Source organism: Athalia rosae, chromosome 8, assembly GCF_917208135.1.
Source record: "Athalia rosae chromosome 8, iyAthRosa1.1, whole genome shotgun sequence".
NCBI lineage: Eukaryota > Metazoa > Arthropoda > Insecta > Hymenoptera > Athaliidae > Athalia > Athalia rosae.
Window position 1 is genome coordinate 4,891,825 of NC_064033.1, and position 17,654 is coordinate 4,909,478.

Genomic DNA, 17,654 nt, shown 5'->3' on the forward strand with positions numbered 1-17,654 from the left:
AATCTGGATCAACATAGAAATTTTAAGAATTCCGAATGTAACTATATTCTTTTTATTTTCTGTAAACTTATTCAAATATTATACACCGATGATACATGTGCGATGTGTTTTTCTCATATCAATTGTACATAGAATAATTTTTCAAATACGATGTATGTACGATGATATTGCAATCTTCTAGGTCAACCGGCTTATAACTACGAGTCTTGTTTCCCAAATTACAATGTTATTTATTATTTGGCCTATATCTCTATGCAAGATGTACTATTATAACGTGAAAAAGGTGAGTGCGACCTCGTCATACTACCAGATAGCGTGAAGAAAGTCGTTAAGTTTTCGAAGCAGCTTCACCGACAACATAAATATTTGGAATCATCGCAATGTAAGCACTGCATACATTTAATAAAATTATAATCCAATTGGTAAATAAGTCAGATCGGGTTATACCTTACGAGCTAAATAAGTTCAGGTAGCTCTAAATTTATATTAAAACTTTAAAACCTAATAAACTTCGATCATAGGTATATTCGTAGACGTTAAAAAAACAAAGAACGAAAAAAAATCATCACCCAATTGAGAATTTATGCATCTCGTTATACCTTAATTAAGACAAATTCACAAATTAAACAAATCTATATAAGATCTGCGCATAATACTTTTCTTCTTGTTTTCTTTTCTTTTTTATTTCGTTTGGTTTTCGTTTCTTGTCCCATCGATGCGTTTCCCGTTTAATTTTTAAAAATTATAATTAATCTGTACAAAATGTACAAGACGCAACAAGGATATTATAATTATTTTTGATACATTGACGACGAACCCCTTCGGACTCCGTTCAACTTGTGCAGTTTAGTAACATTTTTATTCCTTCTCGTTACAGAATACAAGTGTAAAACTGTATGCAATTATGTGATAGATTTCACAGGGAAAGAAAGAAATAATAATATTAATAATAATAGTAATAATAATAATAATAATAATAATAATAATAATAATAATAATCTTAATAGTAATCATTTTCTTATCATCCTACACAACTACCATGTAACTTTTACTGCGTATTAATTTTCATTCAATATTTTCAATCTTTTGCAACACAAAAAATTCTTACGTCTTATATACTAACGGTTATAATATATATCATTATTTTATACAGCCTAATAAACTTGATTAATTTTTTTTCAAATATAAATTTAATGTCGCATTCTCATATGTACGATTTATAACTAGAAAAATCTCAACATTGTTTATCATCTGACACCATCCGGATGAAACTATGTTTATAATTTAATGAGTTAAAAAACCAGTACAGCATTGCTCGGTTATATTTCTCTGATCCCACATACCACCGGATGCAGAGTCACTTGCTCACTCCATCACCAGCATATTTGATTTTTATTTTTTCAGTTTTTTTTTTGTCGGTAGGAAGTCAAAAGCGTAGCGATTTTCTATTTTTGTTTCTTTTTAGTTTTTCGTTCATATCCCCTATGTTTGTTATCTTTTAATTGTTTATATTTCGATTAGATTTCAAAATTCGCGAATCTAACTGGGCGTAAATCATTTTTCATCTACATTTTTTTTACAATTCCCGCGAGTAATTCTACCCAAATTAAATTTAATACTAATCTTATCACCGCGGGAAAATAAATTATTACCACAAACCACGTAATAATCATCATATAAAACAGTTCTCGCGTTTAGATTTGGTAAATTATTTATACTTTTCTAACGATAAAGGGATCTTCTATTCACGGAAAGGGACTATCTGCGAAAGGGCCTTTCTCGTTACATGGAACTAAATAGATAACGGGGAATCGGAAATTTAAAAAAAAACTCACTAATAAAATATCAAAACCCTTAATAGTCCGATTGATTTGATCAAAACTTATTCGACGTTAGAAATTAATAGGAATAATATCCTGCAGCAAAGACTCTGCGATAATTTTTTTTTGTTTATGTTCTTTCCTTCGAAATTACACGTATAAATATCGAGTAGATTTTTACATGTTTCTCTTTTCGCTTGCAGACTTAATAGATTAACTACAAATCGAATTGATATCAAGGGCGTGTTGGATGAATGGACCCAACGATGGCTGTAAAATCAGTAACTTAAGGCCGTTGTTCTTATTTTCGATTCGTTTTTACTTTTCTTTCTTGTTTGAGTAAGGAATGAATAATTTTTCATCACACGATCGATACTCAAACTCTCAATGCACACTTAATCATCAAATCAATATCACAGGGGTCGTCCGCCATGATTGCCAAACAAGTAAACACGATATCATGAGGCCATTTCATGATTCTTTTTCGTGGCTGAATACAATAAGGGACATTCCTTTTCATTTGATTTTAGTTGGCCTCTAACCCAAGTGTGTTGAGATTTAGAGAACAATCTGTTGTGTAAGTTGGGATCAATTTGAACTGTGTAACATTTCTTTTCAGATACACCGGGGGCTAGGGGTCAGGATACTGAGCCCGTCAAATTGAGTATGCAAAGATTGCGTTGGGATGAAATTGTGCAAGAAAGAAATTGGATCGACTAAAAGTTCGATAGTGTTGTATGATCAGTTGTAATTTATATTTTTATAATATTTCTTAGTAAATTTTTTGTTTGTTTGTATTTACTGAGTAGTAGAGTCCGAGATGCTTTGTCGCCAAGTTGCGTGGAAGGGAATTTTCAAAATCTTGACACGCGTTTTTGGTAATGCGGTTAAAAGCAGTTTCTGCAATTGCGGAAGAGGAAGAATATCCACCTGTGGATTTGTCAAGCTCGGTTGTTTCTCGTCACCTATAATTTGGGTGAAAAATTTTAGGTCCATCGAGAATTAGTGTACCATTCGGAAAGAAATGAGAGAAAACATGACCTATAACTGGTGAAAAATATTCAACTCACCTTGTTGTTCATCGTTTACTTTCTCCTCCTCTTCGATCAACTTTAAGCATGGAACGGGCTTGAGAACGGGTATGGAATCTCCCGTGATTTGTTTGTTCATTTGATTACATTGATCGATAAATAGTTCAGTGACTCTCAATAACTCGAGAGTTACACCCCAAACAAAGTGAGTCAAGTTATTCGACAGCTCGGTCACACCTCCGAGCACCATGTTGTTCGAGGTCGCAGATTGCGAGATATACGTCGGTATGATCAATAATCTCTTGATGTTTTTGCAGTTGGCCAAGTATTTGTCAAAGCCATTTTTGACGTCGAAATTAACAAGTTCAAGTTGAATCAACTGATCGAGTTTAGAGACACCATCGAGTATGTCGAAGGTGCAACAAGAACCTTGACCCTTTTCTAGTCTCAGGCGTTCCAATTTTTGTAGCTTAAGTAGAACGACCGTTCCAAATTTTTCGGGAAAATCAGAGCACTCACCGAGTTCCAGGGTCTCCAAGTTTGTCAGGGACTCTATTACGTCGATTCTCTTTTTCCCCAGCTCCTTAACGGACGTTAAACTCTGAAAATAGACGATAACGTAATCAGTCCGAGTTTTTACGAACAATCTAGGTACGATTTTAGAGGTTTACGAGCTTCTGAACTCACCAGGTGTGTAAGTTGCGTCAATTCCTGTAGAGGTGTGAGATCTCCGATCAAAGACATTCCGCTTATAGCTTTGAGTTTGAGCTCCTGACAATGTTTCAAATTTCCAGCAGATTCCAAATTTAACGAGTCACATTTTATCGTCATTGCGCTCAGCACTTCCAACTGCGGACAGTTTTTAATGACATCCTGAACAACGGATACAGGACACCTGCACAGCTCTAGTCTGATCAAGCTGGTGACGCGTGGAATGACGGTGACAAATTTCTTCCAAATATCATCGGACTCTCCGACCACTAGCATTTTTCTAAGATCCAAATGTTGAGTGCCGTGTCTTTTCAATGAATCTGCCAGACCTTCCCAATCCGTTACCTGACTGTTCTTCATGCGGACCGTTTTCCACAACGCTGGATGCGCCGCTAGATCCCTCCACATTTTGCACACCCGAGCAGCTCTGAGGAGCTCTTGAACTTTGAGATATTGGAATACCCGCGACAATGCATGATAACCCGCGCAGACGGATACCATAAAATGTTGTCTACGATCGCTCTCTAGTTGCTGCTGTCTTTTTCTGTAATTTGAAAGAAGAAAAAACATCTTTTTTAGAGATTTGTTTTAGAGACTCTACAGATCTTTCAAAGATCATATCCTTAGGCTCACGCTGAAACATCTGACGAAATTAAACATTTTAAATTCCATAGATACTGAATCTGATTTAGTAGCCGTCTCCGAAGCAACACACTTCCCTGTTCAATTATTGGGTGCAGCAGGGACTTAAAGCATACAATAAAAAAAAAAATAAGAAAAAAGAAACAAACCCAGAGAAAAGCAAATTGTGTAACAAGCAACCCATTCAAATAATAAATCGGAGAAAATGATAGGTCTAAGGTAATGCATAAAATTAAAAAAAAAAATTTGATCAAAAATTCGGCCACCGAATGAGATTCAATAAATATAGATTGATTATATCCTGTGTGAAACTCCGCCGTATAGCTATGAAAAATTAAAAAAATTAGTATCGTTATAAGAGTACAAAAATCATATTATACAATAAATAAAAATTGAAAATGATAGTAATAATAATTATTGAATAATAAGTGGACACACAATGGGAAGTAGAGTGAAGATGGGAAAGGATGTGAGGAATTATTTTTGTCTTTTTTTGGGAAAACGCACTAAGTGTTTTTGTGTTTCGGCTCGCACATGTCTTTATATCTGTAAATATAAAAAGTAAAAATGAATTAGATTTTTTTTTTTCTTACTGAAGCACCATACAGGGTTCATTAAGCTATCTCCATAATTGTAGCATTAACGTAAGTTCTGACGATTCCAAACAATTTATTTTTTTCCCCACAAAGAATTCTATGCAACAATTTACCTTGATACTACAATTACAATTTTGTAGAAAGATTCAATAATTTATTAAATATTTTCTTTCCATTTTTTCAAAAGAATTTGGCCACGTTTTGAAGCTAAGGCAGTGTGCTTCGCTCATAAGTTAAAATCAAATTCATTTTTAATAATTTTTTCTTCCTGTTCTGTTTTTTTTTTTTTTTTATATTTCCAAATATAATGAACGTCGGTATATATTGCATTTACAATTAATATTAGCAGATTTAAATTTACCTCTGCACCAAAATAGCAATACTCGTTAGTTTAGATACAAGGAATGGAAAAAAAAAAAAAAAATTTTAATTGAAACTTAAAAATTTCAGCTGATTGCCACGATTTTTCTCATATTTCACAATATTATGCAGCATATTTTCCAACACTGGTGACAATTTTCGTTCCCAACGCGTTGATGAAATGAAACTTAATTAAAAAATAATGATAGTAATAATATTAGAAATAATATTAATAATAACAATAGCAATAACGTCAATCTAAATACGGTTGAAAAATTTGATTCGTGCCCAACAAAAAAATCGTCGAATTGTCGGTTGTTTTATTTATTGTATGATCATAGAAGTATCATGTAAATACAATATGTACAAAGCAACTGCCAAAACCTCAGAAAGGAGTAACCTGACCGATCAAGTCGCTAAACTCAACAACGGATGATTTCTGTTTTTTGATTTCTAATTCACAAGGGCATACTTACTTGTTCAGAGTTAGCGTAATCTCCAACCCTTTTGAATTATTGTGATTCTGTGTGCATCCTAAGCTTTTATCTCCCGATAGCGAGTGATCCAAACCCTTGTTGGCATTGTATGTGCTCAATAGCGACATCCTTTTAAACTTTTTTCGCTTCACTACTTCGCCCTTGATAGAATCTGTTTTTGTACTAGTTTCATCGTTTGATATGCTCGATTCTACGGAGTCGGTTGTGGTTTTTTTATCGCTAATTTTCTTTGGTTCCGTTATTACTTTGCCCAGACCTATTACGTCTCTTTCGTACGAGTCATCGTTCGAAGCTGATTTTTCTAAATCTGTCAAGTTGTTGCGTGAAAAAAATTCTACACCATCGTTAAGGTACTTGTCTTGTTCCGCCTTTGACAATTTATTTGCCAAACCTCTGGAGAGCATGGGGGAAGCTAGCGAGTTTTCTGTAGTGTTAGAAACTTCGGTGGGAGAACTCTCTTTGAGTAAGGGTGGTTTGTCGCCAATTTTATCCTGCTTGACCGTAATGGCAGGCTGCACAGCCATGGCGTTATTCTTAGGTACAACGATGTACTTCTTACCAGCCATTAATGCAATGTTCTGGGCAGGTTTTGGCAAGGAACCATCGCAGCTGTGCAAAAGTTCGTTTCTAGCATGCGTGTACCAACTACCTTCGTTCTTTTCAACGACCGGTGACTTTTGATTCGTTATAGATCTGGACACCTTCTGAGCGTTTCTCGTCTGCGAGTCTTGGCTATCAGATTTTGGAATTCTTTGCAATTTTGGAGGCGTCGAATTCAGCGGATGTTTCGATTTTGTATTTTGCGCTCCTAACATACTTATCGGAATTAATGGAGGTGGCGTTAGCGACTGACTGATTTGTTGGTGTTGCTGCTCATAAGAATCTTCGGAATCCTGTTGGCAGTTCTAGAGACAAAAAAAAAGGCCCAGCTTTATCCAGAGAGCTATAGGGTGTTCAACTTTACTTTGAGAAACGACCAACGACTGTTCGTCAACGCACCTTACACACGTAGTCGTCACCGCCACTAAATTCCGCTCCGTCTACGCATTCCGGATGGTAAAGACAGAGGCAGACGCGGCATTGAAGACTCGGGATTAGCCCCATGCTCGAAGAACAACGTATACTGCACGGTTCCTGGACCTTGGCCCTGCAAGATGTGCGCCGGTTCGAGGATGGGGATTTGGGAATTACAAGAGAATGAACAAAAAAATATATATAAAAATATATTTTGTAGGAGGAATAGAATGGGAGTTCAGGAGTGAAATTCAGGAGAACAGGTGTGAATTTAAAATAATCCAACAATTTACAAATTCAACTATCTTACACAGAAACGCTACCATAACGCGTCGTACGACGACGGACCACTAAGAAGCATACGTAACGCGAATATCCCACGTCTAGAATGATACATGCAAAATAGAAGGTGTAAAAAAAAAAATCACTCTCGAGCGATGCTCCGAGACAATCACAATTTAATCGAATTCCTAGTTGTTATCCCCTAATTTGCTGTAATTCATCCAACAACTTTCCACCTAATCGCATGCATCACATCGGAAATACGTTTGACGTAGTTCGGTTAGCCAAAAGAATCTTACTCATGACTTACGCGACTGATTAAAAACATTTTTAAGTTGATTTTGAACACAAAAAATCTGAGACAATGGCAGGATTGTTTGATAGTAGTATTTAAATGATCGACTCACTTTATGGCTTTTTTTGATTTTGCAGGGGAAGGCTTCTCAACAGCAGGTTGACTCCTTCTCGCTGTTGGAGAACTCCATTGTGGCGGTAACATTTCACTTTCTTCGACCGGGGGTTTAGTCTCAACCACTAAAATCACAGATTAGCAAACCACATCAGTTGTTTTTGTCAAATTCATTGGTCCACAACCCCTCGAAACGATTGAAATAGTGCTGTACCTTTTGGGGCTGCCTTCTTTGCTGGTAATTTAATTTTGATCGCAGTCGATGGTCCTTTTATGGTCCTGCCGGGAGACGGTGGGGGTTCTTCTTTTACTACTTTCTTAGCAGGGGTCGCTTTTTTGGCTGTACTTTTCCGGGCTGGCATCGAAGGTGTGGAATCCTAAGAATTGAAATTTTTTAATTTTGTGATTTTCGATGCTCATCCGCATACTCACTTTAATTCGTTTCGCTTCTCGAATTATCTCTTTTTCTGGATCATCAATGCCGATCGGTTCTTTGAAAAATGTGAAATTATCGATAGTGAGCTCCTTGGTCGTAACTAAAACCAAAAAACAGCGGATGAAGAACTCTTGGACTCGCAAAGAAGTAAAGGAATCTCAAAAACGCCTCTGTTGAAACTTACGAAATTCAGACACTTCTCTGAAGCTTCTAACTTTCTTTCCTTTTGGGGTGTAATAGTAAATATCTCCCATCCTCTTCAAACTGTTCTCTGATCCGGCTCTGTAAACCAGTTCTCGTTTCCATCCGTACTTGAAGGGTTCTTTGAACGCCGGATTTGATAAATCGACGACCACCTTCTGCTTTATTGCACTCCCTGGGCTGGCACCACGTGATAATCTACTAGCTTTAGATTTTTGGGATATTGCCGATGGGCTACTATTTACGGATGAATTTGCAGACTTCATGGAAGACTCTTCCGTCTTCTGATGGTCGTTTTCAGATTCTATACTGTTTGGGGCACCGATGGAATCTGTCTCCGATTTCTCTTCAGATTCTTTTTTCATGCTCTGGTTTATATCGTCGTCGATCAGCATCTTATCATTTGAGCCGGTGATCTCTGATATTTTTGTTGCATTTCTGGTTAGGGAACGTTTCGGACGTTTGTTTTTTGGTGGCTCCGCCGACTCAGCTTCGGCTGAAAGGTGGTCAATTGAAATTGTTGCGAACTAATTGCATATCGAATACTTTATCTGACATTGAACATGATAATGAGTGTACGCGTCATAACAAATTATTGTCTAAAAACACAGTAGCATAAATAAATAAATTAACAGGTGTATTCTATGAACATAAAATGGATGGCGAAAGAAAGTCTATTTTGTGGCGCCATCTCAGAAGAGTCGCCATCAAGATTACGTTCCATATTGTCTAGAATATACTCGTGGTACAATAATGATTCGTAATATGTAATATGGTATAAGAAATAAATGAACAGATTTGCTAATTGTAGTAATATGGTTGAAAAGTAATCGACAAACTTATCGGATCGCTCTTCTAAAAATATCTCTCAGTATCTACGTCATAAAAAGATTCCTAAGTAGCAAATAACTTGAGTTTGATAGCACATACCGATAAGCTTTTTCAGTATGTGACTGCTGGTTTCTTCGGTCCCTGAACTTTGAACATCGAAACCATTGAACTCCATGGACTCTTCAGAGCTAACTTCTTCTCTTTCCGATAGTTTCCTTTTCTGACCTCTTGTTTTAGGCTTTGTACCGCTTTCAATGGTACTGGTTGAGTTTGCCTTGGATTTGCGCATTTTTCTTTTGCCCGGAGTGCCTTTTTTACCTGAATTTTTAACCTCACCATTGACCTCAGAATCCTCTTCGTCCTGACCGATCATATCATCCCCAATGTCTAGAGGGTCGTTCTCGATAGTGTTTGGGTTAGACAATTTTTCGAGGTTAGGCATCAGCTCGGCGTTCCCGCCATTTAAGTCCACCACATCCATTTTTGGCTATTCTATAACTGCACTCTATCCGCCGATCTCACAGGAATAAATAAATATTTTGTCTATGAATTTACCTCGGTACTCAACTTCCTTTATATTGTCCCTGACGTTTCTTTCACCGGATAAATTGAGGCCTCTATCGCGTTGTGCGGTATCGCATTCATTTATTCCGTTCTTCCTTCGTCCACGCTATTTACAGATGTCTCTTAATATCCCCCAATGCTTTTTAAACCCATAAAACATGACGAAGCGCTCACGTTAATCACTTTTTCATTAAAAAAAAAAAAAACAAACAGTTATTTACCCTTTTCTTTTGTCGTAGAAGCACTAATATTTTTTTCACACCAATAACCCGCGACGAGAATTATTATCTCAGCTAAATTGTGAAGCCAGCATCGCGAGCGTCTATGGTTGAGCCGGAAGTTGCTCTTGCCACTGCCACACACAACCGTCTCTCTTCGAATATCTTCGCTTTTTTAATCCTGGAAAAATCATGGAGAAAAATATTCCTCGTTATCCTTCTCAATAGGAGATGATAAAAAGTGATGCGCCAATAACCACGTTTACGGATTTTAGAACGTCTCTTTCTTTTCTTTCCTTTATTTTTTTTCCTTCGTAGAAAAATAATCGCGAAGATGTCTACTTCAAACTCCGCCCACCGAATTCTACTACGCAACAGAAAAAGACGGAGAGCAATTAATACATGCTTTTGAGGCACATCATTTGTGAATCACAGATGAAAAGGTATACTTTATTTTTTATCGATAGAACGGAAAACTTGGTGGAACTACGACTATCGCTGTGATGCAACTAATCGTGTTTATCCGCAGTAGACAAAATTCGACATGCTGCCTATGAATTCAGAATAAATCCTGTGAAATTTTCTATCATTAAACTTTTGTCGATGGTACGGTAATTTTAAAGAATGAAAATAATTTTTGAAACTATTCGACACGATAGTTTTTTAAAGATACGTTAATTACAGAGGCATTTAAATGTACAAAAGATCAACGTCGTCGTGTGAAGCGTAGCTGCAATAATGGCAATAAGCGTAAAAAGAAATTCATCGCTGCCTTGCCATTGGCCGGAATATAGTTAACGAGAAGGAAAATATTCAACACATGGAAATAAGCTTGAAAAATAATTTCTCGATTATCAAGGTGTGTATGCATGTACTGAATATACCACTTACAAATACATGGGCATATTTGCGGAGAACCTTACAAAAAACCAAATGTCAAACGATTCGCAATTTCACAAACATGGTCGCATAGACGAACTAACGAAAGTAAAGCGGTGATACCATTCTATTACCATATTTACCAGTAAAAGTGGTATTTGTTGATATCCTTTATTAAGTGCGTAGCGGTACAGTACAATCGGTGAATGCAATGTTTCTTGAACAATCGTTGGAGCAAATATTACGTTATAATTATTAACAACCACCGTTAAATATCTCAAATTGACAGACCTAGTTACACATTTTAGTAGTTTACCACATGACATTTCCCTCGAGTGTATTCTAATGTCAGTCTCACTAGCCTGTCACTAATTTCTCAGGAAAGAGTGTGATTTTCAAATGGAGCGTGCTCTAAAAACTGCACCTGCAGATTTAAGAGTTATAATGGAGGCTCTTGTTCACGACTTGACCCTCGCACTCGAGGAGAGTAGCAACAGTGCTAACGTGAGACGTAGATGGGGTATCAGAAGAAGAGCTCGGTCTGCGGGAAATTTGAGTGAGTATTTAACGAGGAGATTTACAATAGAGGTAATGGAGTAACTCATTATTGTTCCTCAGCGTCCCTAACTGCTAATAAGCATTCGGATGATAGTTCTTCCTCCATCTGCGATATTCGCATTCCAAAAAGTACTGCCATATCCAAATATCAGTCGGACAGTGATGATACCAACCAGACTAAAAGATTCGCCAGATTCTCAAACTTGAAAAATATAAACAACATCGAAAGCGACTCTGTAAATGAAAACTTTGCACCCAGAGCCAACACTAGGCGTAAAAGAAAATTCAAGAGAATGGCTGTTGACTCTGACTCCAATCCATCCACTTCGCAAACTTTCACCATGATTCCAAATATGGCAGGGAAAAAGAAGAGAGTGTTTCGAAACGACTGTGAAAATAGATACGGGACTATATGGTAAATAACTGAATGGAGAAAATGAAGTGAACAATAGTCATGAAAATTTCTTCTAGGTGTGGTAAACGCAAAAGATCTTGCCGTGAGCGTTCTACTGATTGTGAAATGCGTTCCCCAAAGCCAAATCGTAATTCGAAAATGAAAAGCCGTGGAAAAATTCAAAGTGAAGACGGTATGGAGTGCTCACGCATTTCAAATTCAAGCATTTCATCCAGTGATTCGGAAGCTGGAATAATCACTAATGATGAAGATAGAGAAGGTGAGTTATTTCGTGATTTCTTTGAGCCGTAAACTTCTAGAACTAATTTTCAGGTGACGACGAGCAATCCGACTGGATAGGAGAATCTAGTTGGTGGGATGATGGAGAAAGTACAAACGAAGAAAAAGTTACTTCTGATCCAGCACTGCAAGCGATACTGCACGGCAGTTTCGAGCATTTATCGGATGACGTGAAAAAGAATTACAGACAAAGAATGCAATGGATTCGAGATGGACTGAGCGGTAGAGAAATTCGTGCCGGACGACGTCGCGTGGATAATAAACCTGGCTATTCTATAATAACTTCAGCGAATGAAAAAGTATCTAGGTTTTTACAGGATCCTAGCCAAAGCGAGCTGAGGTTGCACCCGATGCGACAGCCCGAACGTGAAAAATTACGCAGACTTGCAAACTTATATAGCTTAAGTTTAAAGGGAGATTTGAGCTGTCCAATTTTATACAAAACTCGGCATACTACCCAGGCTATCTGCGTAGATCAAGTTTCGCTAAATAGGTTATCGGATTACAAAAGACTGCGCAAGACACCACCAAACTCACCAAATCCTGACTCCGAAATGCAGGACGACGAGCCGCCAATATCTAATTCAAATTTTTCTGCACAAATGACCAACCAAATCGAAAATATTGGCACCGTAGAAAGTTTGGTGCAGACTGTAAACTTAGGTTGGGATATACCAAGTACAGATGTCCAAATGAAGCCAAAATTTCACAACTTTGGACACTCAAAGTCCAGCTAAACAGCAATATCGTTCAAATAACATCAGAGACGATTATTTTTATTTCTTTTTTTTTAGATTTTAGTTCCATCAACATCACAATTTATCATCAATGTCGCTTTTAAATTATTACCAGTAGCTATACGTGTACATAATAATTCAATTGCCACAGTCAGATAATTATTTCGTCTTAAAAAATTAATTCATAGTATTTGGACTTACTGTGCATATTGTATTTAATTCTTAAATACACTTCTATAAAATGAACTAATTTTTTTCTAGTATATGGAGTTTCCTAGTGAAAAGGTTCAGCAGAAGGCTCAGGTTGTTTGAAAGAGCATTATGCAAATGGAACTTAAGCTTTTGTTTATTCAAATAGTAACAAGTGCTTCATAACCAGAAAACATTAATTAATTTTATTGACCTAATTTTTTAGCAGCTGCCATCGCATTCTCATTGGCTATCATCTGAAATTCTTGAAAACGCTGCGACACCCTTTGGTTCATCTTTAAATATTTCTCCATGCAATTTAAAGCGCACTTCTCTTCTTTACTTCTCACGTCTCTAGTTGTAAAATCAGTTATGCAGTCGACGAAACATATTTCTGATAGCTTGTTGTATGATGTCAAGAACTCTTTGAGCTGCAATGATTAAATCAGAATTTAGGGAATGATGTTCAGAGTAATATCGTAGATTCCTTGTAATAATTATTCAAGGATACGTCAACCTCAAATCATTATTATAAACGAAATTCGTATACTTGCCGATTTAACTTGCTCTGTGTCAACATCAGTTGGCATTTGCATTGCCATTGTAAATATTTATACTTGAATTGACTAGAATTTTAAGTAATGTCTTACGAATTCTCAAATCTTTCATGTGATGGTTAGGTTTGAATGGAGGCACTATGACATTTGGTTTCACACGTCTCCTATGAATTACTAGTAGTTTGTTTACGGATTGAAGAAAAAAAGACGTGGAGCACCGGTGACTTATATTGTTTACGAAATTTCGTGAAATTAAATCGATTACTTTTCAAGACCTTTAACCTTCCATGTCGTATTCAGTGTCGTTTCTACTAACTGAAAACATCGTTCGCGCTACGGGCAATGTTTTTTTAAATTTCGAAAGAGAACGATACGTGACGCAGTGAGTCGCACATGACCGTGATTTTTGAAATAGTCCACAAACCATAAACAGCCTACCCTACCTACTAGTTTACAAATTATCAAGCGTATATCTCAAATTATTGAAGTATTTGGAAATGGAATCTGTTTGGTAAATAAAATGTGCTCAATTTAACTAGTAGCTCTGATAACATGTCTCTAGAGAACTACGAGGTTAACTCAGGAGCTGGTCACGGTGGACAAATCTATAAATCAACTTTCCTCAGCAAAGACAAGGCTTTCGGGGTCCTAATTAAAGGCATACACACAGATATTGCCATTAAAAGTTACAGGTATTAATCTCTCGATGGATGAATAAGTATTTGAATCACTGCGTTATAAGAAAAGTATTACCTCTTCCAGGAATCGTGCCTTATTGATTGTAAGTCAGTTTGAGAAATTTGGTTCCATAATTACGGTGACTCGAGAGGAGTCTGCCAAAAGTGATGTCTACACAGTGAAGTAATTATCCGATTGAAGAGTAACATAAAATCAAATTTGCGATCGACGATAACCCATCTAATGAAATGACCTTATCTTTCAGAACGATATTGGGTAAAGATGACGACCAGACTCACGTAGCAGCTCGATACATAGCAGAACAAATATCAATTGAAAAGCCATTGCTGTTATCGATTTGTTTGAAAGATTACGGAATAGATACATTGAAACTAATCGTGGCTGCTATTAAAAAGGCTTAATCATTTACAATTCAAAAAATTGCCATAATGAGTTCAATATTTGGACAGCTTGTCATTGGTCCACCAGGAAGTGGGAAAACGAGCTACTGTGATGCCATGTCAAAATTTTTGGAGAAACTTGGAAGAAAAGTAGCCATTATAAATATAGGTGACTATACCTTTATCTTTGCTCGGACCGTTAAATTTCAATGCCTGTTTTCTCACTTGTCTCTTTCTCTGCCGATATGCAGATCCAGCAAATGAAAATATGAAGTACGTTCCCAAGGTGGATATTTCTGAGCTGATCAGACACGACGAAGTCATGACAACTCTTGGACTGGGACCAAATGGGGCTTTAATTTATTGCATGGAATTCTTAGAAACCAATGTCAATTGGCTGATTGGAAAACTTCTCAATCTCAAAGATCATTACATTATCATCGACTGCCCGGGACAGGTACAATCGTATTATCTTTTTGTAGAAGCAGATTATTTTTTTGTACCATCTCAATAACTGATGATACGTACCATTTGGGAAATTCAGGTAGAGCTGTTCACTCATCATAAATCAATAAGTTGTGTAGCAGAAAAATTGGAACAAAATTTAGTGAGATTGTGCGCTGTGCAGTTGATAGATTCACACCATTGTAGCGACCCAGGTAAATTCGATGACTAGCTTTTATTTAGTGCTGTCAAAGAGGAAAATTTACCTTTTGACTCCTCTGCAGGAAAATACTTATCATCATTGATGCTGTGCACCAGTACAATGTTGCATTTGGCGTTACCGCATGTGAATGTTCTGACAAAAATAGATGAGATGAAGAAATTTAGCGATCGTCTGGACTTCAATTTTGAATTTTATACCGAAGTCTTGGATCTGCAATATCTTTTGGAAAAACTCAACGAAAACCCGTTCACAGCAAAGTGAGAATCCTTTTTTTCGATGACTATTAGTTATTGACATGTGTGTCTAATGGCAAAATCATTTTTCAGGTATAAGAAGTTAAACACCGCATTAGTTTCGTTGATAGAGGATTACAGTTTGGTGAGTTTCATACCATTAGATATCTCCAATCAGTCTCTACTCTTGCAAGTTAAGAATTCAGTGGACAAGGCCAATGGATATATTTTTGGTGGTAACGAACCACGAGACATTCAAACTTTACTCGCCTGTGCCGTTGGTGCTGTTAGTGAGACAGAAAAAATGTCTACGATTCACGATTATCTGTAATATTTTATCTGTTCAGTACAATACAAACCAAAATCTAACGATTGAACGTGAGTCATCGTTCGCGAGATTTACTGACTATTTTTTGAACGTTTGTAACGGTATGTCTGTTATGCCATCCGGAACTTTGAGTCCACGTCGGTTGTACCCGAAGGCTGCCTGAATGATTTGAATCGCAGCTGCGACTGTCAATCCAACGTCATGTTCAGAACCTATTTGGGGATTGACTTCGACCAAATCGACCGCATTTAGTCTTCCTGTGTTGTAAATTTCCTCCATCAGGTGAACACCCTCCCTCAAGGTGAGACCTCCACGAACTATAATTTACAAACATTCATTTTCATCACCATTGCAAAATTATCAGATAGTTACGAATACTTTACCAGCAGTTCCGGTGCTCGGTGCCTCCAGAGGGTCGAGACTGTCGATATCAAAACTGACATGTATCGATTTATTACTATCCGGATCTACTCTGGACAGAGCCATGTGTACCACTTCATGTATTCCTGTAATTAACGCTTTGTTAATCTCCCAAAATCAGAAGGCTTGCACAATGCCATCACATTACCATATCTTTCAACATCTCTAATTCCATAGGCATTGATTCCAAATTTTTCTATCACTAATCTTTCATAGCGATCGACCGATCTCAAGCCAATGTAGCCCACATTTCTGATTGATAGCCTGCAAGCCATTTGAAAAAATGTTATTAAAAGATTCTGTTTTCTCAGAAATTATAAATTAGAATCCAATTTTCACTCACACGGGTTGTTGCCAATCCATGCCAGGCAAATACGGCCAGTAATCAGAGAGCTCTTTGGTCAATAATGCTACCGGCATACCATGTACATTGCCACTCTCACTGGTTGCATTTGTATTCAGATCTGCATGAGCGTCTATCCAGAGAACAGCAACATCTTTTTTAACCTTCACATGCGCATCTATACTTCCTACGCCCAGGCTGTGATCACCGCCAAGGGTTAATACCTGTCTACCGTCATGAAGAATTTCTTGCACCTTTTCTGACAGACATTTGGTACACCCAGCAAAGTGACCCATTTTGGTCATATTCGATACGGTCACATTTTCAGCCTCGTATGTCAGATCACCATAATCTTTGATATCAATTCCTAAGATATACATCAATACATGATTATCATAGCACATAATTGATTTTTGTATTTTTTTTTGAACTCATTTAGCAGTAATCTTACCTACCTAAGGATTCTAGTTCTCTGATAAGACCCGCTGCCCTGATGACCTGTGGTCCTCTGGCAACGCCAACTTTTCGCTGGTGGTAAGTAATGAAATAATGTTATAAAAAAGATAAAATAAATTCTGACAGGTATTTATAGCGACAGAAAGATTGCTTGTACAGTTTTGAAGACCATGAAACTCACTTGTCCTCCCTCAAAGGGAACTCCAACGATGCCAAGTTTTCCATAATTTCGATTTCCAATTTTTATAATAATCGTTCTTGCCCGTGAAAACATCTTGTAGTGCGAAGTGAATATGTCAGTACTAGAATTGATATCTCATCTGAAATTAAATTAGTATATACCATGTTTAATAACCTACGACCCTGAACTCCTGATACGATGATATGTGGTGCCCTTCGAGTAGTTCGCATCAGTCTCCAGTATGACCTTGATAATCCGTTTTGAAATCAAAAGTGATTATCTCTAAAATTATAGCTACAAAGTTTTTTCATCCAACAATTTATTTGTTCCTAACAAGTATAAGTCCATAAAATTTTCTTTGTAACACCGCTAATCAATAGCTCATTGTTCCCAATAGCCCCGCTTGATTTTCTGCTCATATGTACAGAGATTGTTCTTTGTAAAATGCGATTAACGCACAGACAACCCAATCTATTTTTACCAAGTCGATTATTCGGCATTGAGAAATATCTACATTGATTGCACAATATTCTCTTTAATTTCTTTATTATATCTGGCCCGTGGAAACGCTTACGTGAAGAAGATTTGGAATGAGAAGACAAACAATTTTGTGAGCAATGTTTTTTATTTACGAGCAACGTACTCTATTTCTTTCTGCATAAAATAATACATGGGGGCTAAAGATAACATTTGGAACGGTGAATTTAATTAACAAAAGCAC

At 36.9% G+C, this 17,654-nt stretch overlaps 6 protein-coding genes across 8 annotated transcripts; 3 read left to right on the forward strand and 3 right to left on the reverse strand.

Moving 5' to 3' along the window:
- Positions 1–36: 36 nt before the first annotated feature.
- LOC105686382 (titin homolog) lies at positions 37–9,769 on the reverse strand. The gene is made up of 11 exons (XM_012401131.3): positions 9,616–9,769; positions 8,930–9,533; positions 7,983–8,495; positions 7,795–7,898; positions 7,577–7,739; positions 7,361–7,487; positions 6,657–6,804; positions 5,637–6,562; positions 3,539–4,106; positions 2,891–3,452; positions 37–2,785 (listed from the first exon to the last, which is right to left on the reverse strand). The coding sequence occupies exons 2-11, from the start codon at positions 9,309–9,311 to the stop codon at positions 2,619–2,621; spliced, it is 3,660 nt and encodes a 1,219-aa protein (XP_012256554.2). The 5' UTR covers positions 9,312–9,533; positions 9,616–9,769; the 3' UTR covers positions 37–2,618.
- A 151-nt stretch (positions 9,770–9,920) lies between these two features.
- LOC105686385 (G patch domain-containing protein 2) lies at positions 9,921–12,726 on the forward strand. Of its 3 annotated transcripts, XM_048659411.1 has the most exons (7): positions 9,921–10,055; positions 10,142–10,218; positions 10,297–10,471; positions 10,872–11,047; positions 11,110–11,464; positions 11,521–11,723; positions 11,777–12,726. In XM_048659411.1, the coding sequence occupies exons 4-7, from the start codon at positions 10,891–10,893 to the stop codon at positions 12,478–12,480; spliced, it is 1,419 nt and encodes a 472-aa protein (XP_048515368.1). In that variant the 5' UTR covers positions 9,921–10,055; positions 10,142–10,218; positions 10,297–10,471; positions 10,872–10,890; the 3' UTR covers positions 12,481–12,726. The 3 variants fall into 3 exon arrangements, with proteins under 3 accessions (XP_048515368.1, XP_012256558.1, XP_012256559.1); XM_012401135.3 differs by lacking the exon at positions 9,921–10,055 and having other exon boundaries at positions 10,077–10,218; XM_012401136.3 differs by lacking the exons at positions 9,921–10,055; positions 10,142–10,218; positions 10,297–10,471 and adding an exon at positions 10,483–10,599.
- Positions 12,727–12,808: 82 nt separating this feature from the next.
- Positions 12,809–13,357, reverse strand: LOC105686388 (mitochondrial import inner membrane translocase subunit Tim9). The gene is made up of 2 exons (XM_012401143.3): positions 13,224–13,357; positions 12,809–13,100 (listed from the first exon to the last, which is right to left on the reverse strand). The coding sequence occupies exons 1-2, from the start codon at positions 13,269–13,271 to the stop codon at positions 12,876–12,878; spliced, it is 273 nt and encodes a 90-aa protein (XP_012256566.1). The 5' UTR covers positions 13,272–13,357; the 3' UTR covers positions 12,809–12,875.
- A 421-nt stretch (positions 13,358–13,778) lies between these two features.
- Positions 13,779–14,337, forward strand: LOC105686150 (proteasome assembly chaperone 3-like). The gene is made up of 3 exons (XM_012400772.2): positions 13,779–13,918; positions 13,989–14,087; positions 14,170–14,337. Exons 1-3 carry the CDS (start codon positions 13,779–13,781, stop codon positions 14,324–14,326), a joined length of 396 nt encoding a protein of 131 aa, XP_012256195.1. The 3' UTR covers positions 14,327–14,337.
- LOC105686387 (GPN-loop GTPase 2) lies at positions 14,338–15,603 on the forward strand. Its single transcript, XM_012401142.3, has 5 exons — positions 14,338–14,474; positions 14,557–14,762; positions 14,850–14,964; positions 15,034–15,229; positions 15,299–15,603. Exons 1-5 carry the CDS (start codon positions 14,354–14,356, stop codon positions 15,534–15,536), a joined length of 876 nt encoding a protein of 291 aa, XP_012256565.2. The 5' UTR covers positions 14,338–14,353; the 3' UTR covers positions 15,537–15,603.
- On the reverse strand, positions 15,520–17,509 carry LOC105686386 (arginase, hepatic). Its single transcript, XM_048659414.1, has 6 exons — positions 16,934–17,509; positions 16,752–16,824; positions 16,297–16,663; positions 16,102–16,217; positions 15,917–16,039; positions 15,520–15,850 (listed from the first exon to the last, which is right to left on the reverse strand). The coding sequence occupies exons 1-6, from the start codon at positions 17,024–17,026 to the stop codon at positions 15,612–15,614; spliced, it is 1,011 nt and encodes a 336-aa protein (XP_048515371.1). The 5' UTR covers positions 17,027–17,509; the 3' UTR covers positions 15,520–15,611.
- Between the last annotated feature and the right edge of the window lie 145 nt (positions 17,510–17,654).

Excerpts from the sequence above, each read along its gene's own strand:
- LOC105686382 (XM_012401131.3), bottom strand. The coding sequence starts at position 9,311 with ATGGATGTGGTGGACTTAAATGGCGGGAACGCCGAGCTGATGCCTAAC. Across the intron at positions 8,496-8,929 it reads CATACTGAAAAAGCTTATCG|CCGAAGCTGAGTCGGCGGAG; the intron begins GTATGTGCTATC and ends ACCACCTTTCAG. Across the intron at positions 7,899-7,982 it reads CAGAGAAGTGTCTGAATTTC|TTACGACCAAGGAGCTCACT; the intron begins GTAAGTTTCAAC and ends TTTTGGTTTTAG.
- LOC105686385 (XM_048659411.1), top strand. The coding sequence starts at position 10,891 with ATGGAGCGTGCTCTAAAAACTGCACCTGCAGATTTAAGAGTTATAATG. Across the intron at positions 11,465-11,520 it reads AATAGATACGGGACTATATG|GTGTGGTAAACGCAAAAGAT; the intron begins GTAAATAACTGA and ends AATTTCTTCTAG. Across the intron at positions 11,724-11,776 it reads TAATGATGAAGATAGAGAAG|GTGACGACGAGCAATCCGAC; the intron begins GTGAGTTATTTC and ends ACTAATTTTCAG.
- LOC105686388 (XM_012401143.3), bottom strand. The coding sequence starts at position 13,271 with ATGGCAATGCAAATGCCAACTGATGTTGACACAGAGCAAGTTAAATCG. Across the intron at positions 13,101-13,223 it reads ACACAGAGCAAGTTAAATCG|CTCAAAGAGTTCTTGACATC; the intron begins GCAAGTATACGA and ends TAATCATTGCAG.
- LOC105686150 (XM_012400772.2), top strand. The coding sequence starts at position 13,779 with ATGTCTCTAGAGAACTACGAGGTTAACTCAGGAGCTGGTCACGGTGGA. Across the intron at positions 13,919-13,988 it reads ATTGCCATTAAAAGTTACAG|GAATCGTGCCTTATTGATTG; the intron begins GTATTAATCTCT and ends TACCTCTTCCAG. Across the intron at positions 14,088-14,169 it reads AGTGATGTCTACACAGTGAA|AACGATATTGGGTAAAGATG; the intron begins GTAATTATCCGA and ends CTTATCTTTCAG.
- LOC105686387 (XM_012401142.3), top strand. The coding sequence starts at position 14,354 with ATGAGTTCAATATTTGGACAGCTTGTCATTGGTCCACCAGGAAGTGGG. Across the intron at positions 14,475-14,556 it reads AGTAGCCATTATAAATATAG|ATCCAGCAAATGAAAATATG; the intron begins GTGACTATACCT and ends GCCGATATGCAG. Across the intron at positions 14,965-15,033 it reads ACACCATTGTAGCGACCCAG|GAAAATACTTATCATCATTG; the intron begins GTAAATTCGATG and ends ACTCCTCTGCAG.
- LOC105686386 (XM_048659414.1), bottom strand. The coding sequence starts at position 17,026 with ATGTTTTCACGGGCAAGAACGATTATTATAAAAATTGGAAATCGAAAT. Across the intron at positions 16,040-16,101 it reads TAGAGATGTTGAAAGATATG|GAATACATGAAGTGGTACAC; the intron begins GTAATGTGATGG and ends CGTTAATTACAG. Across the intron at positions 15,851-15,916 it reads ACCGAGCACCGGAACTGCTG|TTCGTGGAGGTCTCACCTTG; the intron begins GTAAAGTATTCG and ends TGTAAATTATAG.